Source organism: Trachemys scripta, chromosome 2, assembly GCF_013100865.1.
Source record: "Trachemys scripta elegans isolate TJP31775 chromosome 2, CAS_Tse_1.0, whole genome shotgun sequence".
In the NCBI taxonomy this organism is placed as follows: domain Eukaryota; kingdom Metazoa; phylum Chordata; order Testudines; family Emydidae; genus Trachemys; species Trachemys scripta.
In genome coordinates this window covers 185,902,181-185,929,564 of record NC_048299.1, presented here as the reverse complement: position 1 = coordinate 185,929,564, position 27,384 = coordinate 185,902,181, and the positions used below count along the sequence as shown (strand labels likewise).

General features: G+C 37.7%; 1 protein-coding gene across 1 annotated transcript; it reads left to right on the top strand.

Annotated features, from left to right (window-relative positions):
• Window positions 1-3,837: 3,837 nt before the first annotated feature.
• Window positions 3,838-24,521, top strand: C2H18orf63 (chromosome 2 C18orf63 homolog). Its single transcript, XM_034759566.1, has 13 exons — window positions 3,838-3,971; window positions 4,767-4,845; window positions 6,070-6,126; window positions 7,366-7,477; window positions 10,094-10,135; window positions 11,032-11,108; window positions 12,963-13,072; window positions 13,178-13,274; window positions 13,382-13,494; window positions 14,886-15,057; window positions 16,925-18,052; window positions 21,202-21,314; window positions 24,452-24,521. The coding sequence occupies exons 1-13, from the start codon at window positions 3,838-3,840 to the stop codon at window positions 24,519-24,521; spliced, it is 2,304 nt and encodes a 767-aa protein (XP_034615457.1).
• The last annotated feature ends 2,863 nt before the right edge of the window (window positions 24,522-27,384 follow it).

Genomic DNA, 27,384 nt, shown 5'->3' with positions numbered 1-27,384 from the left:
CCACCCGTCTGCAGACGGGCCACACCGCTGCCGCCACCATGCAGCACAGAGCACCGGGTCAGACCTGACTCTGCAGCCGCGCTGCCCAGGAGCTGACAGCCCTGCCGCCCAGAGCATTGCGCCGGCGGCAGAGCGAGTGAGCTGGGGGTGGGAGGGCTGCAGGGAAGGGGCCGTGGGCTAGTCTACCCGGCTGGGAGCCCAGGCCAGGCAGGACTGTCCCGCGGGCCGTAGTTTGCCCACCTCTGCTCTAAATCCAAAGCAAAGCATCCCAAACGCTGCTCCTGTGGGCTGGAAGTTGCTCTGGGCGGTGGCCAGCTAGGGGCAGTTTTCTCCAGTTTAGAAGGATTTGGGAAAAGAAATAGATGGGGTGAAATTAAATAGTTGGGGCAAACTAAACAGTTGTTTGAACTGTATTTATTTGAAGGGCATCCTTAATCTGCCTTCCATCATTAAACCCTGCTGACAATCTGTAAGCAGCCTGTGCCACCTTGGAGGTCCGGAGGGGCAGAGCTTTCCTCTTTGCAAGTGACTCATGAACAAGTGCGTGTTGGGGGTGGGGGCAGGGAGTGTGTCTTATCTGCGGTTTGTGGTGTTGGCCTATTGGACCGTGCTTCTCTTCATATTTGGTATTATATGGATTATGTGGCTACCTGCAGTTATATTAGGATACATTTTTTTTACTGTAATCCAACCACTAATTGACGGGATTGGAAAAAACATCTCTATTGGCAAGATACACCATAATTGTCTAGTATGGGGTTACTTGTACCTTTCTTTGAAGTATTTGATACCAAGAGAGACAGGTTACTGGACTAGTTGGGCCACTGGTCTGATCCCGTAGGGTAAGTTCTATATGCATATATACCTATTAAAATGTTCAACCACAAATCATCTTCTAAGACTTAAAGTGCAGTTTTCACACTGACATCACTTTTCATAAAACAGAAAACTGCGTATCAGGGAGACTATGTGACCAAACTTGGTTTTTAAAATGTTATTTCTTCTCTTGGCTCCACTGATGGGGAAGTAGGGAAAAGTAGAAGGGACCTGTGAGTGCTTCCACCAACCTGGGATCCCTCTTCTCATTATTTTTGAACACTTGGGTTGGCAATACTGTTTACTTATTCAGCTCGCATGTGACTCTGCAGAGGTCTTGTCTACACTACCCTGCAGTTCGCACGATGGGAGTGTGACTAGCATTTCACACCAAAGTGCTGTGTTGTAATTCCCCCCATGTGGACACTCTGAGCACAAACTAAAAGGTTGCTGCTACACATGAATGTAATCCTCTTCAAACAGCTTCAAAGAAACTGTTAGTTCAGACTTGCAGCATCCACTTGGGGGAGCTACAGCACAGCATTTGGTGCACACTCCTATTCAGACCCCTGTAATCCAAACTGCAGGACAATTTAGATGTGCCCTTAGTTTCAGCTTTCAGTCTATATGATGAGGCTGTATGATGTGTATCTCCACATTTTACCCTGCATTTTATTTGCATGGGATTATTTAATTGATAAACTGCTGGTCTTTCAGTTTTTGGGCCACAGATTTAATCATACTTAAATTCTTTTTAGATAAATGTGGTTGAATTTTAAGCAAGGTATTCATTAGAGTAAAATTACAAATGTAACATTAATCTGTAACATTTATTCCTTAATAAATGTTTGTTCAGATTTCTTAAGGTCATAATTTACAAATAATCTTTTCAGAGGAATTGTAACTTTGCAGAAATTTAACAAGGGGATTGCATTATTATTGTTACTATTTCTTCTGATCTGGTAAGGCCATTCCATCCTTCTTGATTATTTGGGGGTGGGTGGGAGGAGAGTATGAGAATAGCTATAATTATCAGGCAATACCTGGATGACGGATTGGATATAAGTAGTCTTTCTTAGTTAACTATTTCTTTTTTTCTGGAACATTTCTGTTAATTGAATACGTTTTCTTGGTGCAGTGAAATAGCTGTTCATTAACTTTTTGTGTCATAAGTGATCTAGTTCCAAACAGGTTACACTATAGCCTTCAGACTTTATCTGGTCTGCAGTGCAATAACTAAAGGCATAAGGGCAAATCTTCAGATAATGTATATTGTTATAGCTTTCATTGATTTTAGTGAAACCAATGACAGTTTACAACAGCTGAAGCTCTGCTTCCTAATCATCCATTCCTATGGGAAAACCAGCACAAGGGAGCTGAAGAGGAGGAATTCTCAGCATGGATCTCCTTGCTTTAATATTGGCCTTCAGCACTTAAGAAATTCCAGCTGCGTGTGTTTAATAATAAGGATAAAACTCATCTTTGCCAGAGACATAGCTCTCTCAGGAGTAGTGTGAGACCATGGAATAAATTTCTAATGATTATCACAAATCTCACCACCTTCCATTCCTAATGCAGGGCATGTTTTGTTGATCTTGCCTTCTGTAACATAAACATAGCTGCATGTATATTAAAAAATCCCTACCAAAACAAAACACTGCACTGTGCATACTTCTCCTTCTGGGTAGAGAATGGAAATAAATAATATGTGACAGATGCTGAATGCACTAGAAAATGCTAAGGTATAAGCATGGTATAAGAAACTATATAGAATATAATATTCCCCTATAGTTTGACAAGGGGGACAAACTTTGGTGGAGGACACAGAAATAGCCTCTAGGATATATTACATTTCCAGCACGGTGCATGGGTAAGGACTTTTATGTGTGTCTAGTCTAGTCGTGTGGCTTGCAATCTGTTCCTCAGCCTGCCTATTACCATTGCTTGACTCAGATACCTACTGGGACGCTGGGGTAAGAAAAAAGATTACAGTGCAGAGGCAGATGACTCCCCTTTCCATGCAGGAAGGCGTGATCCTGACCGAGAGAGGTCTCCACTCGTGGATCACAGGGTCTTGATTGGTCCAAAATGTTGACACAACAATGTCATTCTTGCCTTAACTCTGAAGCGTCTTGCTTTTGTGAACATAAGATGGGCCCATAACATTACTTTAACATCATCTGTGAGGTTTATGCTTACTGTGTTATAAAATGCATGAAATGTGATAAATTGTCAAAGCTGACTAAGCTATTATATGTTATAAACTCCCACCTAATGTTAATAGGAATACAGTTGTATTGATGAATTTGTTTGTGTAACCCTTCTGCCTGTCAGAGTTGGCAGCAACAATGGCCGGGTTCAGTATCTAGGGGTTCTGTTTTAATAACACAATGCAAAACCAGTTCGAGCCCCCACCCAGTGACCTCGGACTATTACATACCACCCCCCTGGGCACCTCTAAGAGGCAGTACTTCCCCTCTCGCAAGCACAGACTCTGAGTGTAGCAAAAGCCTTTTAATAAAGGAGGGAAACAATGTGGCATTATTTTGGGGAAACACCATAAACAGGATTCATAACACAAACCATGAGCAAAAGACCCACCCCCAAGTAAGTTTGTCTTAGTTGAGGGCGAGAATTAATTTTGAGTCCCTCTGTTATAAAATGCCAAGTACAGTTCTACTGTCCTTGATTCACATAACCTGGATAACAACACTTTATTACTCCTGCCCCAATAACAAAGAGACTGGGGAATCCCACAGCAGCCAAAGTGACCATTTGGGCAAGCAGTCCCATCATGCTAGGTGGGGTGGGTGTGCCCATGCAAACGAGATCAGCCCCTGAAGTCCTTTTCCACAACTCACCACCAGATGTCAGGGTAGAGCTCATTCTGACTCTGCTTACATCTGCATTATCTCATAATTACACAATATCCTAATAATAGCCTCCTCTTTGTGATAATGATGTAATATTTTTCTTTTATTAAAGACTAAGCTGCTGAGTTGGGACAGTTAACAAAATAAGATGAATGACACAAGACACCAGTCGCTGTTCTTCGTCAGTCTGCCTGAGTTACAAAAACTCTGTGCCATTAAAGTTACACTGAGTTCTAAATTGGCAGAAAATGAGATTAGGAATACACAGATGAAGATTTGCAGGTAAAGGCAAATAAGGGTTGCCATTCTCAAGAAGTTATTTTATTTTATTTTTTGTTAAAGTATTTCATTAGTAGTAGTAGTTAACTGTAACAAGATCAGTAAAGTTCCTAACAGTTATGACATACTTATTACAGAATACATTTTTTTCCTATAGCTGTTCTGGTAAGGTACATGATGATTGTTTTTTTTTTTTTTTTTTTTTTTTAAAGGCAACTTTTTATTCTATTTTATTCTTTTATAATCTTTTATTATTCCCTTACTAATTCAGTGGTAAACTCTTGACAAGGGAATAATAAAAGATTATAAAAGAATAAAATAGAATAAAAAGAATAAAAGTTAGTCCATAGTCCTATGCAAAGCTAGAACTCTTTGAATGTATCACCTGAGATATTACAGTGTTTTACAGAGGTTGAGGTGAGGAATAAAGTGGTAGTTCTCTCCCAAAAAGCACACTCTCATTCCCAACATACTCCAGTTACCATGCCTTCTCTTGTTTTGTTTCACGTTTACCTTCCCACCTTCTGGGAGAGAGAGAGTGCCAATTCTGAATGTGGATTTTATTTCTTCTCACAAAGGTCTCCAAATAATTATCAGATAACTGTTTGTGATTGACCAGTCTGGGTGGGATGTGACTCAGTAACTTGAGCTATCTAGCATTTTCTACTGAACTACTGGTAAATGTAGTTAAGCTTTAGGAAAATATAGCTAAAATAAAGGTAACCTAATGCTGAGATGTCAAGCCCAATTTAAAGGAAATTCAGTTCAGAATTAATTTTGAAAAGTTTTATCTTTTAGGCAATTGTTATTTCTTCATCAAGACATCCTTTCCTCACCTGTCCCTGGAACACTGAATCAAATTTCAGTTGTAATGGCGGTCAGTAATAAAATCTCTGATACTTACAGTATTTCTACCTGTATATTCAAGTTGTTTTATTAGTAGAACTACTATAAGTAAATTGATACAGTTTAAATATAAATTGTTGTTAATGCAAAATACGTAAATTAACACCAATAATGTATGTGGCATATTATTTGAAAGGACAGTGGTAAGTAATGTGTATCATCACTTCATATAGAGAAGTACAGTGAAATGTGCCTTAAGTGTTGAGGAGGAGTGAAATCCTGGCCATACTGAAGACAATGGTAAAACTGTTGTCGTTAGTAGGTCCAGGATTTTACCCAAAATATTTGGCGATGCTTTGGGAGTGTCTTTTACAAATAAGGCAATCTCTTAACTTTCACTGTAAACTAAATTACACAATTTTTAATGTTATATACTACTATATATTTTATGTATTTTTAAAATATTGTGCCTGGTGTTTTTAAACTATCATTCACTTCACATATTAATGAGCTAGTTCTTATAAAACAAAGATGCTGTTGGGCCAGGCCTGACGTCTAACACTGAAAAGTGACTTTATTTAAATTATGTATTCACTTTTTAATGTATAAAAAAAATCTCTTTCGTATCAAGATGAATATACAAAATCTAATAAAACATATAATTGTTGCTCCTAAACAGCAAAAATTGCTACATTTGTCACTTAAAAATATTCTTTACTCCTTCCCCAGTGTCATGAGCAAGAGCCTCAGAAATTGTGTGTGGGGGGGAATATAATGGGACCCTGCATGTCATGAGTTGCACAGAGCTGTATAAAAACCTAGAGCCAGCCCTGTCTGAAGACATTTTCATCCAACTGCATTAATTAAATATTTTATGTTGGTCATTGGTTAGGGACAAAGAAAAATAGCTCTTCCCCGCTGACCTTGAGAACGGAGTTAGCCAGGGAAGAGACCAACAGCAGCCATCCTGGGTCTATTATGGATCTTTCAGTCACCAGCCCCACTTCAGAACAGTTGAGGTAGTTTCAAAGCAATTTTATTAGAAATTTCTGCCATAATTGGTCCTGGTCCATGACTAGGACTTCTAGGCTCTATAATAATACAAAAGCCCCACCAATAATTCAGACAGGTAGATATCAAGGACTTGGCTCTGGAAGAATGGTTAGTACAGAATGTGGTAAGGCTGCACCAGTAATTGTTGAATACTCCTTTTAAGTTCAAAAGGTTCAGATAATTCTTTTTTGTTTTTGTTTAGATATCTTTTTACAAAACAGGAAAATGTCAGGCTTTTTTAGAGAAACATGGAGCAACAGTAAGTGATTCTTCACACTTTTACACTTATTCATTGTTGCCAGTAGTTGTGATCCCAGTAGTAATGATGTTTTTCATAGTGCTTGCAATTTCCATTCCAACAGAAAATCTCCCCCGTACTTAAATTTTGCACAAAATGCGTATGCGGTGTATTATAGGATTGGCTTACAGTACCAAATAATGCAAAGTATAGAAAACTTTGTGAAGCCTTGTCCAAGACCTGTTTTTGTTTTGTTTGCAATGTATATTATGATTCTGTTGTGCTACATTGCCTGTGATACAACGTTTGCATTTGTATGGCTGAGTGTGGACTTTCAGAAACTGCTAAGTAGGAAGCCAGTAGTTATAATCAAAACCAAGTTGTAATCATGCATGTGCATCTTCATTGTGGCCTACCTTTCTTTGTTCCTGGATGTATGACCTTGCATTTGATTGTATAAAAAGACCTTTTGTTCAGATGAGCCCACCTTACCAAGTGATCTATGTCAAATTGTATAACTAATCTGACCCCATCATTACTTACCATTCTACCATTTTTTGTGTCATTTGAAAATTTTATTAGCAATTATTTTATATTGTCTTCCAGATTACTGATAAAGGTATTGAATAGCATTGGACTGAGAACAGATAGGACCTCACTAGAAACATCCTTTTTGAGAGCTATCAGCTAACCAGTTTTTAATGTGTTTAGTATAGGCTACATTGATTTTTGTCTAGTGCTATTTTTTAACAGATTGTCATGTGGGACTGAGTCACATGCTTTACTGATGTCTAGGTATATTATGTCAACACAATTATCTTAATCAACCAAACTTGTGATCTCATCAAAAAACATCCTTGATCTCAGGCTAGACCGGCAGCTGGGTTTGAAGTATGTACATGTTGGGACTCACTGGTTAGAGTTTGGAATGAGATATTAACAGTATCCACTGAAAAGTACTGTATATAACTCATTCAGTCATTCCTTTCCCTCCAACCTTCTGACCCTTCAAAAACCCAGAATGCATTAGAATGCACCTTAATGTTGGTGTCCAGTAAAATGTAAAAGGCCAAATCCCAAGGGGCTCAAATCTGTTGCAGTTCCCAACTATAATAAAGGGTACAGGTGCTCAGCATCTTTCAGGATCTGGCCCAAAATGACAGTATGATTATCTTTTATAAAATCTTGATTTAATTGCTTTAAAATCTACTTATTATATAATTATTTAAATCTTTTTTCCCCCTTGGTTAATATTACTAGATTGAGGCTCCAGAGAGAGTTGGCCCAGCCATCCTTCAACCATGTCTCTGTTACACACTTATAACCAGACTTGCCCCCAGCTGGAATAAGGCTGGTCATCTGTTGGTACAAGGTATCTTACTCAACTGGGTCTGAGTCTGACCCTTTGACTTTCAGTACTTTATTATTTTAAAATTATATTTGCCATGCATATGCTGCCTACTCTTTGATTATTAGTCTTACATTTTGTTTGTTTGTATTTCTATGGTTGTTTCTTTATCCCAGTTCAATTTTTAATGAATAATATAAAAGGGCAAGTAATTCAAATTTTCTGTCTCTCCTCCCCCCTTTATAATTGATCTAATAACCATTTAAATTGACCATAGCATATTCAGTTAATAATTTCAAAATCAAATTTTGCAGTACAGCAAATAATTTATGAAAATACTGTAAATAGGTTTCAAAATCAGCTGTTCATAATCAACACTTCTGTTTCACAGAAGTTGCACACTTCACATAAATAGGATGACAGTGACATGCTTTACGACCATGTCTTTCCACCAAGTTTCATAAGGCTAGATGTTGTTATTCTTACCACCTAACAATGTTTCCCCTACTAACTGAACAAGGGGAGAAGAGTGGCAAATTAGCAAATGTAGAAGACCAGACACCGGTGGATGTGGTTCCAACACAACCACATGCTATTCATCACTCACAGAAATAGTATCGATTTATTCTACAGTATAAATTGGAATAAAAATGCATTTTTCTGTTTTAGGTCCTGTCTCACTGTTATCAGAATCTTTTATTTTATTTTGAATCATTTTTTCTTCATTAACTATTTTCAAAACAGATTTACATCCCTTTAAAACCAAGTCAGTGTATTCAAGAAAAAGAATTAAAATCAGAGGGCCAGATCCTCAGATGGTGTGAAATTGGTTTACTTTTATTGAACTAAACTTTTAGTGTTTGTTCTGGGGTGTATAGTCTATCTACCCAAAGGATGATATTGCTACAGTAGTTATTTTATATTTCAAGGTTACACTGTATCTTGTTATGTATAGTTATGCTAATGAAGAAGAGTGTTCAGACAGCTCTTTCCTCCTTCCACCAAGTGCCCTTCATGTGACCTAGGCAGAATGTTTCCACAAGTTTTCCATGCCCAAGGGACATGGCTAGCTGGTTGGTATGAGGGAGAGTGGAGACAAAGTACACACTAGCCCTTCTTCAACCAGTATGAAAAGTACTATCCAGCACCTTTACCCCCAACTCCCCTGGGTACTTTCTGAGACATTCTACCCATCTGTTGTCAGTGGCCCCTCCTCATTGGAATCAAGGCCACTATTTGGTTCTTAATTTCATAGTATCACTTAGACCAGGTTCGGCCAATCGTGGCTTCCACTGGCCACAGTTTGCCGCTCTAGGCCAATGGGGGCGGTGGGAAGCCACGGCCGCACCGCTTCCCGCAGCCCCCATTGGCCTGGAGCGGCGAACTGCAGCCAGTGGGAGCCGCGATCAGCCAAACCTGTGGACGCGGCAGGTAAACAAACTGGCCCGGCCCACCAAGGTGCTTACCCTGGCGAGCCGCGTGCCAGAGGTTGCCGACCCCTGACTTAGACTAAAACTTTTTCTTGTGAAACATACATGGTAGCTCTGGGGTTGCTTCTAATCTATCAGCTGGTTTGGGTGGATGGAAGAAGACAAAGCAATGTTTCTATCCAGCTCTCCTTTTGAGCCTGAAGAATTTGCCCCAGACATTTAAGAAGAACAAGAAGATGTGAGGAATGTGGCTTTTTAGGTTGCAACTTTAGTAACTTAATTCATCTGGGAATTACCAGCAATAACTCATACAGTGCAGGTCTCATTCATTTCTCACTCATTTCCACCTGTTTGTGGAGGGCTGCCATCAGCCCCCACCCGTCCAACCTTGATTGCAACCATTGCTGGGACCCCACCGCCTTTCCCTCATGTGAGGGTTAAGGGGCTGGGAAAAGGGAGTTGTCTCCTCACTGTAACAGACATTAGGAGCCCCAGCCCTGTTGCCCAGCTTCTTTAGGGGGTGCCTTCCCCTAAGTCCACGTCCAACTCCAGTTAATCAGAGAACCAGACTCCCTATGGAATAATTATCTGCACTGGACACTGCTACCAACCACATTGCAACAACTTTAACCTTACTTCCTGGCTGACCCAATCAGGTTCTGAAGGTGAAAAATCCCACACTATTCCAGCCAATCTGATGATAAGTGAAAAATTCCTTCCCAGTCCTGAAAAAGGCAACTGGCACAGTGCCCACAACAGACTACACTTGTCCAATGGGTGGGAACTGCTGATCCATGAGAGAGGGTTCTGTCTGGCAGGACAGAGCATATATACCTTTTCCCAGCCCCGCAGGAGGCCAGTGGCTTACCTTACCCCCTCTGGCCAGCCCTAGCTTAGGTAATGCCTCCCTCTCCCTACCCACCTCAGTTTGAAGGAGAGGAGCAACCTTACAGGAGCCACATCCTTTTCTTCTCACTTATCCAGACAAAGTGCCTCCCCCCCACACACACATACACATGGTGGTGGAAGTTGCATTATTAACTGTTACCTAATGAAAAACAATTCTGTGTACAAATTCCTTATTGAGAGATAAACATCATATATATAGTTGTTGTGCTTTCATGCATATTTCTGAGATAAAAGTCTTAAAGTATACTAGGTTTATGCATACATTTTATAAAAATAATACATACTTATTTTATTTATTAAGGAAGCAATTTTTTGTCTCAAATGGGAAGGCAAAATGCTGTTGGTAAGTACAATAATGTGTTAATATTGTAAGTATATTAGAAATTAGTAAGACTGTACTAAAGCTTCCATGGTCTTATATATCAACTCAATATCTTTTCATTTTGCAATCTACAAATAACTTCAATCATATGATACCTGCTGGGAGATTCTTCTTTAAATTATATGGACAGTTTTCAAATTAATTGAATCTCTATAAGAGAGAGAGGAGTATTTTTATACTATTAATCTTAACCTATGACCATAGATTGAAATATATGGTTGAAAGAACCTGGTTATAACATTCATTTTAGGCAAATGTAGTTCAGACTGCACAAGTGGTATGGAGGTTTGGTGAACATGGGTAAAGTAAAATGAGTAACTATGATTAACTGCCTTAAATTTACAGTTCTCAAAACATCAGGCCACAGTGGAGTTGTTGCTTAGTATGTTATGAATAAATATATAGAAAAATATATTTATTTTATTTCTATACCTCAAATATAAATTTTAAGAACTAAATTTTAAAACATTTGCACCTAAATTTGCACCTGGAAATGTTTTCAGGAGCAGGTAATTGCCTGTGCAAATTGGTATTTGTGCATTCAAGTGACCATTTGGACATACAACTGTGAGCTTTGTGCAATTATGTATGTTCACATACATTTTACAAGTGAAATTTAGTCACTGATATTAGGAATTAGCCAGACAATGCTTATTTTGATTTTTAAAAATTGAATACAATTCTTTGTACATGAAGAGGAATTCTTCTTTTTTGGTACTGCTACACTGAGCATAATGGTGGGAAGGTTGTTTTTTGGGTTTTTTTGTTTTTTTAAATAAGCATATTGGCTTTACTTTTTCATTTAATAGACAATTATATAGATATACACAGTGGTTTTGGTTTTGATTTTATTTCAGTCATGGACCTCAATGTATCAGAGACCCAACTTTGCATCAGTGTAGAGGCTTGCACAATTCGACTACCGCCACCCAAGGTACTGAACAGTTCTAATTTCTATGGCTAATTTTGTTCATCCTACTTGCACTTTTTTATTGGCTGTATTTTATCTGGGATGCTTTATTTGAAAAGGACATGGGGGATCAAGATGTTTACTTCCAATTGCCATTGGACATGCACTATGTTAGTTGTTTATCCTCATCTTGTACTAAATATATATGCCATATATTATTGGATATGGCTGTACTCATAGGAGTCTGACAGTCATTCCAATCAGAATGTCAGAGCTGTGAGATTTCCCTACAGTTACTGTTTGAAGAGAATTTCATAGAAAATAATAACAGAGCATGGGAAAAGGGAAGTGCATGCTGGTAGAACTATTTCCCCAAGGATAGTAGATTTTTCACGTGAAACGTTTTTGGGACATTTGGAACTGCCGCGCAAAGATGTTACAGAACAGCCCTCCTCTGGAGGAGAAGATTAATTAGTAGCAATAGAGGCAGATGAAGCCATTGAGATTTAAGCACTGTATCATCCACAAACACCAAAAACCCTGTTTGACACCAGGGTTTCTGACCCCTTTCTTGTAGTCTCCACAGAATAGAAGGACATCTACACACAGTGCATGATGATTACAATGGATGACCTCTTTATGCCACTAGGTCGCCTTATACCATAATATTCTCCAGCATTCCCCAGGAGATAATCCTTCTTTCACTTTCATCCTATAATAATTTAGAGTAACATCTTATGTTCAAAACCACCTATCAACTTTTAGCCATCAGAGCTATCAAAGAATTTCTATCTGCACAGCACTTCTTTGAAACCGGCTCCATTTTCTTTGTGATACCCCAAAAAAGATGGGAGCAGTTTGGGTCATGCTGGACGTGAGCATGGTTAGCAAATATATCAGGAAACCCAGTATTAAGAAATTACCATCAGCTGTGATAGCCACCATGTCACCTTAACTGATCTGGTACGAGTACTAAATTTCTGATTACTTCTTTGTTACAAAAGCAAGCATTTTCAATCAATTTCTATCCTTTAGAATATCTTTGGCTCTCAGGAGAAAGAAATTCCACTTTTCCCTCTAGCTAGACAACATACTAATCAAAGACAACTTTAGGGTATCCTTGAAAATGTCACAGGCAGTGATGATGGAAATTAACATGATGTAGTTTCATTATCAATAATCAGTATAATCCCATTGTGGTCCATAATTTGGTAGAGTCTGAAGATAGACACAGCAATAGAAAGGGCTTTTCTGTCACTGGATGGATGCAAACCATGACAAACAACAGAGTCAGAAAAGAATGTTTCTTCAGGTCTAAGAATGTCTATGGCTTTAGCTCCAGCATGTCTTCCTCTCAGAATATCTGGGCATCTCTCTTGATTTTTCCAAGAGGCAAAGGCATATAGCTTCTTGGTAGCCTTGCTGGGATCTTTTGCAACCCTGGTTATTATGGTGCAATACTGTCACTAAGTTGTCCAACATTAGAATATGTTAGTTTCTGAGTAGAATTTAAAAGTACTGCAGGGATAGTAAGGATGTTCTCAATCTGAGGACATTTATGTTGTGCTTCAAGTCCTTCTGGATCCAGTATCCTTGCATGTTAAAGTACCTCCAATATGACCTATCAGCTTTTAAGTCATTTACATCTTTAGCCAGTTCCTGAAAGTATAGGTTTTTAAAGTTTGAAACAGACTCTGCCATGTGATTATGTGAATATAATTCTAAAATTAGCAGTTTGCAATGACTGATAAATGAATATTCATGTATAAGTTTCAGTAGTACATTTGAATGCACATTAGATGTTTTACGTGTTCCTTTTTCACTTTGTATAAATGAAGCAATATTTGAAAATAACCAAACACTTTTTTCTATTTGAAGCTGGAAGACTTTGACATTTCAGCAAACATCTTAGAAATATTTGACAACAATAAAAATACAGTCATTCAGAGACACTCCATTTTAAGTAACTGGTGCTATGTCTTGCCAAGGTAAAGTTCTATTTAATTTCCAACAAAAACAAACAGTTTAAAATGTGTTTTCAACTATGCTGTGGGTTGTATCTAGCATTCTGTCTTTGCTTTACCCCTGTACAGCATGAAAATGGGTCAGATCATAAGTATTAGCCATATAATTCCACCAGAGTCTCCTTTTCATTCATACAAAGACTTTCAGGTGCACTGGAAGAATCTGGTAGGAAAGAACACGATTTTTTTCCCTTTTGTCTCTTTTTTTAATGTTTTTGTATTAATCACATTGTTTATAATAACATTCCATTTATATGTGTATTTTATTTTTAGTATGGATATATCCTTCCAGAGGATCATGGCGAGACAAAAATATATTGCAGTGTTTACTTCAAACTGATAGGGGAACGACTCTTTACATATCCTTTATATATATTTTCTTTTGTGTTGGACCGCCTTCTCTTTTACCATGCTAGCCAAGATCCAAACTCTAATCCAAATAGAGGGCCAAATTCACTGCAGTTGTAATTCCATTGAAGTGAATGAGGCTATGCCATCAGAAAATATGGTCCAAAATATTTAATTCAGTCCTTCTGTGTTATTAATGAATAATGTCAAATCTGGTCTTCCCTATTTGCTGGAGATGTTTCTTAAAGGACCCTGAGATATTAATTGGAACTCTTGTAGGGGCTGGGATGTCAAATTTTAGAGAGAATAATTTTTCTTCAGCCTGTTTGTTCAGGCATATAGGTTAAATAGGTTTTAACAACAAAAACAAAAAAAGCCCATTGAATAAAAATTACGTTTTAGTAAATCTTAATCTGAATAAAATTACTTTACCACACAGGCTCTGATCCTGCTAACATTTACTCTCATGCTTAAAGTTCAGCACATTTTAAGTGTCTTCACAATTGAAGCCGAAGTCTGGTTTTACCCCCATAATATCTGTGAAGTTACTTGTTCCTCACAATCATCAAGAGTCTTCTAGGAAAAACAGGCTAGACGACCTATGACTTTATAATCTTAAAAACAAGCAGAAAAACCCCCCTTTTTATAAAAATAAATCTTTTCAGGCCTCCTTGATATGGAAACAAGAAATGGCACTAACAGAATATTTTTCTTAGCAGGTCACCCTTTACCAGGGGCATTATTAATTAGTTTAGGCCTCATTTTTCCTTTGCTTTGCAATTTATGCAATCCAGTGAAGAATATCCTCCATATTCTAGCTTTACTTTTTTTAATTCACCCCTGCGTCATTGAAATACTGAAAAAATAATACTTGTTTCAGACAATTTATGTTGCTGCTGAAATGACTGCCAGTAGAGGGTCTTCACATTAATTAGGGAATTTTGATTTCAGTACCATGCTCACAAAGAAAGAAGTCAGACTAAAAACCAAGATTCATATTGAGTTGTGCTTTGAATGAGAAAATAATTAAAATATCCAGAGAAGGAAATGGAGAAAACCAGGAGGATATTACAAATAAAGCACTAGTTTCTATCACTTTTACTCATGTTGAATAAATACCTTATTCTGCAAGAAATCCCATTGATTTCAACAGGACTGCTCAAGCAATAAAGTACTTCTCAATGGGAATGAAAATGGCTTAATTTAGCCTAATAAGAGTAACACTTTCAAATCTCTAAAGCCATTAAAACTACTAAAATTTTGGTCCCTTTAAAAATAGTAAAGCTGCTTTTTTTTATTTTAAATTCTTTTGAAGAAATTTTAGTGTGTATTTAAGCTTTTACTCAAGAAAAGGATAAACGATTTCATTATACAAAATGCTAAAAGCCATCTTACATAACCCTTAACACTTATTCAGGTACCCTTTAAGTTGTATAAGAAGCCAACCAGTCCAATATTTTACTAGAATAGATTTAGAAGGTGTGTTAAACTCTTTTGTTTCTGACCTAAAGTCTAAACTTCCTCATCTATGTGGATTTCCAGTAAAAATGACAAGTAAAGCATTGTATGCCACAAAGGAACTCATCAAACATCCCATGCACGTAAGAAGTTTTATGTTTATATTAATATTTATATTGATGGGCAGTGTTGTTAATGATAATACGTGCTCTTTCCCATGTGAATTTTCAGACCACTACAAGAGTATAAAAGTATTTCTCACCATGAATCATTGTTAATACTTGTGGTTTTCTACTTAAACGGGTAGCCTGACATATTACTGTTCACATCATAACTGTATAACAAAATATGGAAGTGATATGTAGCCAAATTAACAGTTCAGTTGGAATCTAAGGTTTCCTTTTCCTGAATTTTTTTTAATCTTAACTCTGCCACCATAATATCACAATAATATTTTTTCCTTCTTTTGAAAAAAAAATTAGAGAAAATAAGTGGTCTGGACTTATTACCACAAGCATTTAAATGGTTCTGATCAGGCTGAAGTTCACACTTCAGAGGTGAAGAGGATGGGAAGGAGCAGAATTTACAACCCTTTTAGAATAGTAGGCTATATGAAATATAAATTTCAGCCTTTGCCAAGCAATAGCACACATTCTGATTATCTTGTCAGTGAAAGAAGAAAAACTTCATTTTTTAAAAACAAAGAGTAGAATTTGAAGAATGCAGTAGAAATTGCAGAGTTTTGAAAATGTTAAGATCTGGTGTTAAGATCTCCTGTTTCTCTCTTTCCAGCAGCTGCAGCCCCTAATGGAGAAAGTTAGGATGGCTCCTCCTTATTTCCCACAGTTTTCACAGGCATCCAGGCATTTCTTTGCTATGAAAAGTCTAGATGTCTGCAGAAGTAACTAGAGACAAGGACAGTCAGCCAGCTCTGCGTGGACCACTAGAAATTGCTTTGCATTCCACAGTTTTAGAAGTACAGCTCTAAGATAATGACTAAGGATTAGGTCTTCCCCTTTTGAGGAACCAACCAAATTTACATCAACCAAATGTAGCTCATAATGAGCAGAGAATGGGGAAACTGGATCCAGTGAGTTTTGTCCCTCATCCCTCAAAACCACACAATCAGAGTTCTGTGAGGTTTCAGGTGATTTGTCAGCCTGGTGTGAGACAGAGGGCATAGCCATAGTATTACCATCTGTGATAACTGTGCAATTAAGGAGAATGTCCTAATGGAAGATAACTGTAATCAGATCAAAACTTATTTTGAATGATAGCAGCCACTACTCATTTAAAGAGAGGGTTGATTGAACATATCTGCTGATTAGGGAGTCAAAGGCATCTAGGTTTCCTGTGGCACAATAGGAGCACTGAGGAGCAGCATAGAGGAGTTTGCTCTGCATGTACATGCCATAATATCCTGAAGGGTGGAACTGGATCTCTCCCTATGGGCTGTAGACCTTTTCCTCAAAGAGGATATTGTAGCAGAAACTCAGTGTGGCAAGTTGCACAGAATTTTCAAAGTAGTTTTTCCATTTCAGTGGATTTTTTCCATGAGAAGGAATAAAATGATCTGATATACTGCATATGAAAGGGGCACATTACTGAAATGGTTTCTCCACTTGTATTTGTAACAGAAAATTTCCCCTTGTGTCTTTTATTGTGGCTATGTGATGTTAAAAGGTTGCTGGATTACATTTCAGTGGTGGGTGAAGTGATCTCCGTATATAGCTTGTGGTATGCTTTTTTATTCTTGCTTGAAAGGATATATATTGTGCAACATATTTGCCATCTTGACAATCAGATATTTGCATACATATTACTTTTCATTTATCAAGCTGAAAAATCTTTCCTTAAATGTCTTAATAGACAGTCTTAATACAATGTTCTTAATTCTAGGTTGTTTTTAAAAAAACAGAATTGTAAAATAACCAACACAAAAATGTGTACAGTGTATGTTGTATACAGACTAAGTTGCTGTAGCATTGTAAACTAACTCTCTTTATTCAGTTGAATCAGTTTGGCAACAGCTGTGTGTTTCAGGGAGTAAATGCCAACCCTGCAAATCTGACTGGCAAACCGATATGCAAGGTATCTCTGACTCAAGCACCTCCAAGGAGAGAGACTTTGCAGCAGAGGTTTTCACAAGGCAATTCAAGAATTAGCCACAGGATGGAGCTTTTGATCAGTCAGCCAAAACAATGTATTTTCTCAAATCTCATTCCATGTCCAGAGGATGCTGTTGCTGAGGCCATAAAGAAAACAGTGCATAGTAGACAGCAGCAGCAGACTCCAGGAACATCATGGGTACCAGTTCACTCAACTGAATCCTTAAGAATGTCTAAGAATTCATCTGTGGATTCTCAAAGGAACAATGCCACTAGAATTATACCTATTTTCAAAGGAAAGTTGTTGCAAATGGATGTAAAGGCCACAAGAGCCAATGAAGGAAAGAAAAAAGTGAGTGTTTTACAGCATTCTCCAAAAGTAGTTAGAGATGTCACCATGTCTAAATTAACTGTATGCAACCCCAGTGTAAATCAGGTATACAAACCTGTGCAAATTGTGTCATTCAAAAATCCTACTAATGGCACTGTTGCTCAGAGAATGACTGGGAAAGCAAATGTAAAAAGTGGTAGACCTATATGTGACCAGGAAAAAGAAACTGGTAAGCAGCTGACAAATTCTGCTTTTTCTAGTAGCCCATCTTCAGGTAGGAATTCAAGTAGAATCAAACCTGAGAAGCTAAATTCTTCTTCATTATCTGCTAGTGACAAATCAATGCTTCAGATATCAAATGCCAATCTAGGTTTGAAAAATCCTGCACTACTCAGTTCTACTACAAAAAAGGGGGGAAAGTTATCAAATCAAAACACCACAAAAATACTTGAGGGAAGTCACAGTTCAAAGAAGGTACATACACAGATTTCTGAGTCAGACAAAGAAATTGCGAAAACCAGCATATCACAGCATCAAACAAAGAGCCCAACTGAAGGAGCAGGGTTAAATATTCTCAGATTGGTTTTAAAGAGTACAGTGCACAGAGCCAAAAGAGAAGAACATGAAAAATCATTAATACCATCAAAGGAGTATCTCACCAAGACAACCAATCACCATTCACAAGTCAACTATGAGCAGGTACAGTAAATAATAGGTTTCACCTATACTAGCTCTCACCAACTGTGTGTGTGTGTGTGTGTGTGTGAGCGTGCTGAGGTAATTAGACTATTCATTCCATTTGATGCTGTATCTTAGTTCTGCCAGGTAGATTGTGTGTTTCTAATATTTGCTGTAATTTGTATTAAAATCTTTAACCATTGCCTCCTTTTACAGTAAAAGACTATGATTTGTTTTATCATCTGAGCTGTATGCTCTTGTAATTGTGACTTTCTGAAAGGAAGCGTAATTCCTTTAAATTTCATTCCAGATTTTTATTTAATGGGACTAGCAAAATTTATAAGCAATAATATGCTTCCATTTTTTATGTGTCAGTCTGTCTTCACCCAAAGTTTTGTACTACAACTAGCTAATGGATGGTATATCAGACCAACTCAAGTATGTGATCGTATCACCTAGTAGCTGTAGACTACAGAATATGTAAGCCCAGTGCTTTTACACAAGCTTGAAACTTTACCAGGTTCAGTTATTACAACACATTCATTAAAAACCTTTGCATGTATAATAGCTGTTTAGATTACAAGTTAGTAAAATTTAGGGCTGTCCATTAATCACAGTTAATTCATGCGATTAACTCAAAAATTAATCGCGATTAAAAAAATGAATCGTGATCAATTGCAGTTTTAATTGCACTGTTAAACAATACCAATTGAAATGTATTAATGTATTTTGGATGTCTTTCTACATTTTCTAAGATATTGATTTAAATTACAACACAGAATACAAAGTGTACATTCCCCCCTTATATTATTATTTTGATTACAAATATTTGCACTGTAAAAATGATAAACAAAAGAAATAGTATTTTTCAATTGGTCTCATACAAGTACTGTAGTGCAATCTCTCTATCGTTAAAATGCAACTTACAAATATAAATGTTTGTTACATAACTGCATTCAAAAACAAAGCAACGTAAAACTTCAGAGTCTAGAAGTCCACTCAGTCCTACTTCCTGTTCAGCCAATCGCTAAGACAAACAAGTTTGTTTACATTTATGGGAGATAATGCTGTCCACTTCTTATTTACGTCATCTAAAAGTGAGAACAGGCGTTTGCATGGCACTTTTGCAGCTGGCATTGCAAGGTATTTACATGCCAGATATGCTAAACATTCGTATGCCTCTTCATCCTTCTGCCACTATTCCAGAGGACGTGCTTCCATGCTGACTACGCTCGTTAAAAAAATAATGCATTAATTAAATATAGGACTGAACTCCTTTGGGGAGAATTGTATGTTTCCTGCTGTTTTACCCGCATTCTGCTATATATTTCATGTTATAGCAATCTCAGATGATGACCCAGCATATGTTGTTCATTTTAAGAACACTTTCACTGCAGATTTGACAAAATGCAAGGAAGGTACCAATGTGAAATTTCTTAAAGATAGCTACAAGACTTGACCCAAGGTTTAAGAATCTGAAATGCCTTCCAAAAGCTGAGGGCAACAAAGTGTGGCTCATGCTTTCAGAAGTCTTAAAAGCCCAACACTCTGACATGGAAACTACAGATCCTGAACCACCAAAAAGGAAAATCAACCTTCTGCTAGTGGCATCTGACTCATAATGAAAATGAACATGCATCGGTCCACACTGCTTTGGATTGTTATCTAGCAGAACCCATCATCAGCGTGGACATATGTCCTCTGGAATGGTGGGTGAAGCATGAAGATGTAGAAAACATCCAAAAATATTTAAACAAATGGGACATATGAATCTTTAGCACATCTGACATGTAAATATGTTGCCACGCCGGCTATAACAGTGCCATTCAAACGCCCATTCTCATTTTCAGATGACATTGTAAACAAGAAGTGGACAGCATTATCTCCTGCAAATGTAAACCAACTTGTTTGTCTGAGCCATGGCTGTACAAGAAGTAGGACTAAGTGGACTTTCTAGGCTCTAAAGATTTACTTTGTTTTATTTTTGAATGCACTTGTTTTTGGTACATAATACTACATTTGTAAGTTCAACTTTCATGATGAAGAGATTGCACTACAGTACTTGTATTAGATTAATTTAAAAATACTATTTTTTACTTTCACTGTCAAAGCATTTGTAATCAAAAATAAATATTAAGTGAGCAGTGTACACTTTGTATTCTGTCTTGTAATTGAAATCAAAATATTTGAAAATGTAGAAAACATCCAAAAATATTTAAACAAATGGTTTTCTATTATAAACAGTGCAATTAATCACGATTAATTTTTTTAATCACTTGACCACCCTAGTACAAATGCAACTTGTTAACAGCATTTGAACTTCTTGCTGAATGGCACAGTAAAAATAATTTAAATAGAGTATGATACTTCCTCTTGAGTTTTAATGAAACAAGAAGTGGTAAACTGAATTCAGTGCAATAGTGATGAATTTAGCACCAAGTTTTTTCAGACTTTCAAGAACGTAAGTTGTGCTTTGAATCTCCTAATTTTGCTTTTAATTTGTGTCTACAAAGGCTTTTAATTTAAAGAAAATTATCCAGACATTTTTGTTGCACTTTCTTTACAAGATATAGAATCTTTTATTGCTGCTATTTAAGAATGCTCTTCACCAAAAGAAAATGAAAAGAAGTTTTATCCTAAAAACTCCAGGGAGTTGGGCACAGGGTGTGAAGTGGTTTTTCTTTCCCATTTTCTTAAGATTTTCTTAATCTAAAAATATGAATTTGGTAGACTGTAATTATTTTTCAGCCTGATTTTATTTTGTTGGGGTTTGTTTGTTTGTTATGTGGGTGGGGGGCGTTGATGAAGAGGATTGAGCAGAGAGGGGCTCTTGCATATATTCTGTGAACACAGTTCAATACCAAAGTCTCTAGAAATATGAAGCACTAGGCTATTAATGCCTCACAGACACAGGTTAGCTGCTAGAGTGAGAATTTACATCAGTAAGAAAGGGTATATATTGATAGTGGTCTGTTCTTTGGACAGTGAGTGATAGATTTATCTGCATAATTCACATTGGTGTTAGTGTTGTTAGAAGTGACAGGTCAGGGTGGATTGTAATGATGAGATTCAATGGCCAAAAAAAGTCAATCAGAAGTCCTGTCATGATAACCATTACAATAGTACTGGAGTTTTAGCTGATGAGGATATATCAACTTTTGTATTTTAAGATGTTGGCAGTGAATGATCCCTTGCATTGTGAAGCAGTGACCTCAAAACAGATTTACTCAAAGATGGAGACCCATTTGAAAACAACTTCAAAGAAAAGTTGTAGCAAAAGAAGGCAGGTAAAAAACTCACAAACATCCAAACACTAAGTGATGAAAAAGACAATATGTACTTTTTGATTTTAGAATGTTGACTAGTTAAGCAAAACAAGGAATATAAGAAATCCCTTACGGCCTGGATAAAGTAAAACTTTTATTTCATTCCTGTATTTTCTGATTTTTTTTTTTTTGCCAACTTTTAAAACTTTGAAAACATACTCCTTCAGAAATTAAATATGTAGAAAGGCTAATAAGGTTAACAATATTATTTAATGTAAATATTTTATTTTAGGGTTTACGAAAATAATTTTTCCGATTCCACATAAAAATCTTGTTAGGACATTCACAGTACCATACAACTTATTTCTGGGATTTATTAATCCACTTTATAATGGTCATATAAATGAGAATCTTCTGACTGCATGAAAGCTTTCCCTATTTGATGAAGCGTATGCAATCAATTTAGAACATCCTTTTCTGCACATGTATTTTACTCTGTTTAATCATAATTCAAAGAAACTTGCAGAAAATGTAAACTCTATTTCAAATACTAATACATGTAATTACAGTGAAGACTGATTTAATTTTATGGTTCCATACAGTCATTTCTGTTTGCGGATAATCCAGGTATGTTACAGATTACCACCGTCTCCTTGATCCAAAGTATTGAAACATTTAAATTGAGGTGCATAGTTATCAGCTTCATTGATCATTTCAGCACTGCATAAGTATCCACACAGCACTAACTAGGTATATAGTAAATGCTTTATTACATTAGACCTCTGGTATATTTTGTCCAGTATTCCATCTTTAATGGTGACTAGTAGCTAATGCTCAAGTGGAAGGTGCATGAATTCCTGAAATGGCCCATCAGGACAGGTTTTTTTTCTTCCTGCCCCAAGCTGTTAGTAGGTGGCTTATGCCCTGCAACACAAGATCTGTGTCATTTATTATTTGCATTGTTTATTTTAATGTAACTATGGTTGCTCTCATTAGTTATATAAATGTCTCATCTTTTTTAATCCTGCTAAACTCTTGGATTCAGTAATATCCTGTGACAATAAATTCTATAGGCTAGGTATGCATTGTGTAAAACATAAAAAAAGTATTTCCTTTTACTGGTTTTAATTCTTTCTGTCTTTCAGTTTCACTTTTAATCCACTTACTCTTGTAGTATCAGAAAGGATCAATAGGAACACCCAAATAACTGCTAGATACCATTCATAATTGTATGTACTTTATATCCCCTTTTATTTGTCTCCTCTCTGAATAAAACAGTCCTAACCTTTTCTCTCTCTCTCTTCTGACGAAAGTCTTTCCATGACTTTTAACCATATTGTTGCCTATTACTGAACCTCTTCTATTTCTACTACATCCTTTTTTTATATCTAATAATCCAAAGGGAAAGAGTATTAAATGTAAGAGAATACAGTCCATTTATATTGTGGTAAATATTTCATTAGTATTTTCCATTGCCTTCTTTTTATGTTTTAACTGTTAGTTTGCATTATGAGTACTTGCAAACTGATGGGCAGTTTCACCAGCCAGGGAACAGAAATAAGGTCCAAACCTCAATCCTTTTAAGACTCTTTTATAATAAACAGAAAAAATAAATGGACTTAAAAGCACTGGAGAATAATTCCCTAAATGCTTCCTCCCCCATCCTTTAGCCAGCCAGGAGAAAAGGCACACCTTTCTTCTTAGCTCCCCTTGGATCCAGCTTTTCCCCTAGGTTCCTTTCATACTCCACCCAGTCGCAGCCATGTGGCCACCTGGGCCCTGTTAACCCTGTAGAGGTTGCAATGCCTTTACCTTTTCACACCACCGTGGCACATAACTATAAATGCTCAAGAAAAAGACACAATTATTTATTTCAGAACCTAGAAATGTGTATGAGTAGTTCAAATGATTCCTTTTAACTTACATTTGTCAACAGTAAGTGTCATCCGCCATCTTGCTGCTCATACACTTAGTTTTGTTGAGTCCCTGTGGAGTTCATCATAGTGTTTTCCAGTCTTGACTATTCTAAATAATTTTGTGACATCAGCACATATTGCCCCCTTATTAATTATCTGGAAAAAGTGAAAAATTGTAAGTATATTAACCAATGGTCCTATTGTGTGTTACCCAGGGTTTTCAGAACCCCCAACACTGGTAACTTAACTATTTCACTCCATGCAATGTCAGGAATAAATAGATAGGAACACAGTTATTCTGTCTGATCAAGGATTAAATGCAAGTAAGCGTGCTCTTGTCTAAGTAGTTTATTAGAGTTAAGCACACAGAGACATAAGCAATAGGTTTAGAACATCTCAGATATTTACCTATATTCTGAGACGTTACTGAGTAATCAATGACAAGTCAGCACTGGCCAAACGCCTCCCTGCTGGGGAGTAAAGATGTCATGAAAAAATGTCTCTCCTGGAATAGCTCCAGAGGACTGCTCCCAAGTACACTCTATTATCTAAACTTTTTGTAACTAACTTCGACAAAACACAGAGGTCATAATGACCATTACTGGATCATCGCTTTTCCTAACTTTCAATAAACTTTTAATAGCTGAGGCATCTAGACTCTAGGTTGTCCATCCACATATCTTCTTTCATTCTTAGTTATTTACTTTTCCTTCCCTCCTCCCATTCTGAGTAGCAAAACTGCCAGTAGTTATGACCTTGCTTCTGAAAGCCTGTCTCCAAATTAACCCTTAACTATGTGGTGTTCTATTTCATTAATTCATAGTGGCTGAGTGCACTTAATATGCCCTCAATCCATGGCAACATGTGTATCCCTGAGAAATCACTTTTAACCTAAGCACCCATCCTTTGAAAATTAGGTCCCTTTAAGGTATCTGAAGTTGGGCACTCAAAAGTCACTAGTTGCTCTTGGAATGCTTGGCCATTACTTTTGATCCAACATTTTAAAAGGATATTTTCAGCAGTTTTGGTTTTAATTTAATCTTCTGTTACATACGGTACATTATCCACACATTTTGAACATTGTTTAATTGATCTATGAAATGTATGCTTATTTTCTATTTCCTGTACTGTTCAATCAAAATTTCTTATATGCAGACATTACAATTGTTAGTTTAGCTGTTGGCTTAGTGTTACTCAGCACTGAGTGCATTAATTTAACTTGCTTTATTACTTGTTAGCAGGAAGAAGGTGGAGGTTATTCAAAGTCAAAGAAATCCAAAACAAGTAAGCCTGTTATCTAGAATGTGAATGTAGAGGATCGTAGAAAGAAAAATCAGGTATGTCTGTGTTACAAACCTGAAAGATTCTTCTTTTAATGCTATATGTGTTATCTCCCATTCTTAAGGATCACAATTACTTTATAAACTGTCTGTACAGAGATTGCCTTACACCAGGAGTGGGCAAACTTTTTGGCCTGAGGGCCACATCAAGGAATAGAATTGTATGGCAGGCCATGAATGCTCACAAAATTGGGGTTGGGCTGTGTGATGGGGTGAGGGCTCTGGTTGGGGGTGCAGGATCTGGGGTGGAGCTGGGGATGAGGAGTTGGGGTGTAGGAGGCGGGAGGGGGATCAGGGCTGGAGATGTGAGATTAGCATTGTCAAAACTTTGTACTGAAGCTGATTTCAGCTTTTTATTATGTGTGTACTAGTAGGGCCCAGCTTTCCCAAGCAGGATCAGGGCCACATTGTGATAAGTGCTGTATAAACACACAAAAAGAGACAATCTTTGTCCCAAATTGTTTAAAATATAATGATTTTTCTAAAGATCCTGTTAGTGTGGGTTCTTCCTCAGTGCTGGGAGCTGCCTAAAGAAGCCTATTGCCAAACTAATCCTTATCAGTGTAGTGATGCCAGAGTGTCTGGCCCTAAGAAGTCTTGGTCCACAACTTCTTTTTATAGTGTACTGTCCTGTTGTTGTGCCAGTGTTGCATCCATATTCAGCACTTACAAATGCTTGTTTGCATTTGACATTTGTTCTCTTGAGATTTACTCCTGAGCCTTTAAAGTTTACCATGGGGCAATATATTGAGATGAGATGTTTTTAAAATAAAATAATTGTTGTGTGCAGGAGGAGGTTGGCTTCACAACTTATCACTATATAAACATTTTTATTTACAATTTCCTTCAGAAAGGGGATACTTTTTCTGCTGAATAGGAACCAAGGTCCATAACCTCCAGAATCTGTCACAGAAAATCACAGATATGTTTCTGGTTTGAAAACTGGGAGAGGGAGGAGGAGGAAGTCCCCCAAACTGATTATAATAGCTGACCAAATCTCAGTGTCACAATGAACTGAGACCCCAGCCCATCAATGTCCCTCCCCACCTAGTTCTGACTCCAGTCCAGAAGACATACGCCCTCCAAATCGGAGTCAAACCCAGCTTCACTCTCCTTTCTCACATTTTCCCCCCCAGGCCCAGCCCAAGTCCCTTCTCCCTCTTTGCCCAACACTGAGCCTGCGGCAGGGGAAGGCATCAGATACCTCCGCTCCCCAGTGCGCCCTGCATTCCCCAGCTCCAGTCCTCTTGGGCTGTCAATCTCTCTCTCATACAGCCACAATTCCTACCTCAGCCAATAGCAAGCCAGCATCATTCCAGTTTTACAGGGTATGTGTCAGTGGAGTCACTTAGTGTTGAGCTATGTGATCCCAGATGTCAGCACCAATGACCTCACATTCCAGTGACAACTGACGCTGTCTAGCCACAGCATGCAGGCAGAGCCTTGCCTGTGTATTCTCCTGCAATGACCCGTTCCTGGCCCTGGTACCACCAGATGACCTGTCCTGAGTTCCCCTTTCTACACTGCGGGAGCTACATTGTTACGTTTATTTTTTGTTACATACCAGGAGACTTGGTCAATCTGGTTCCAATTAGGAGAAATTGGTGAGAGTCAGGTATTTCATTTAGGCAATCTTGTTTATTTACAAAGACAAAAAAGTTCTGTTTACTGGACCACAGAAGGTATCAAACAGTAGGCAACAGGGTCCTTGCTCACAGATCCAGACCTCTTTCAGTCTGCACGCCGATCCAAAACTTTTGTCTAGGCTTCTCTCGGCCCCATTACCAGCACTTCTGTTACTGTCTGCTTGGCTTTCTGACTGCCTCTGTCCTGCTTTTCTCTCACACACATATACACCTCTACCCAAACAGTGCCCAGCAAAAGCCCTCCACCTCCATTGTTCAAATTCCTGGTGAACTCACATATGCCATGGTTTTAGGTGGGAGGTTTCTTAATGTCTCTCACAACTGCAGCTGTTACATTCAACCCATAATGACAAGGTTTAATCCAACTAACAAGAAAAAAAGTCCCATACAATTGACCATTACAAGGTGCTGAAGAGTGGTTTCTTCATCTCCCTTCTCCCACTTTTCTGTACAGCTAAGTGTGCCACCACCCTACCTGGTCTCCTCTGGTCTAGTGAGCCTGAGTACAATGCTGTTCCACAACCAGCAATCCTCCATACAGTAACACAACAACTGGTTGTAACCTTTATGTGGGACTGTTAATCATTTATTAAATATGCACTCAAAACAGATCTACAAAGTAAAATAAAAATGTATATAGATACCCATCAACCATAGTTGTACAAGAGCACAGAACTTCTTTATTCTCGTTTTACATAATGAGAAATTGTAATTAGTACATTATAGATGTTGACTGCATAAATAGAATCCAAACTAATATTGGAGCAGAAATAGTGACATTTGCTTGTAAGTTGACTGTGTAGTTCTCTTTTGTAAATTGAACTTTTGTTTTGTGTTCTTTGGAGTTTGAATCCTCAGAAGAGGATTAAAATTAAGGATTGCAGCTCTAATGGTGTTACGTTCTGAGGTGCAATTCAGACCAGTGAGAGGTTGTGTCACCACTTGTCCTAACCCTGAGTGCCTTAAAATGCTCTGCTGCTGTCACTCCATGTCTGGATGTTCCCAGCTAGCATACAAGCATGCACTGAGTATCTGTGTTGAGCAGCCATGGTTCAGCAATTCTGACTACAGCAGCCTGCTTGTTACACCACAGTCACCTTCTGGTCTCCCCCAGCCTTTGATACTATTAGTTAAGTGATCCCAACACCCCCCCACTCCCAAATTTCCCAAAAACTATCTGTCCAG

Bases quoted from the DNA above. Each gene is read 5' to 3' on its own strand.
- C2H18orf63 (XM_034759566.1), top strand. From the start codon at position 3,838: ATGAATGACACAAGACACCAGTCGCTGTTCTTCGTCAGTCTGCCTGAG. The intron at 6,127-7,365 runs GTAAGTGATTCT...TAATATTACTAG, and splicing joins TAGAGAAACATGGAGCAACA to ATTGAGGCTCCAGAGAGAGT. The intron at 15,058-16,924 runs GTAAGAAGTTTT...CTCTTTATTCAG, and splicing joins TCATCAAACATCCCATGCAC to TTGAATCAGTTTGGCAACAG.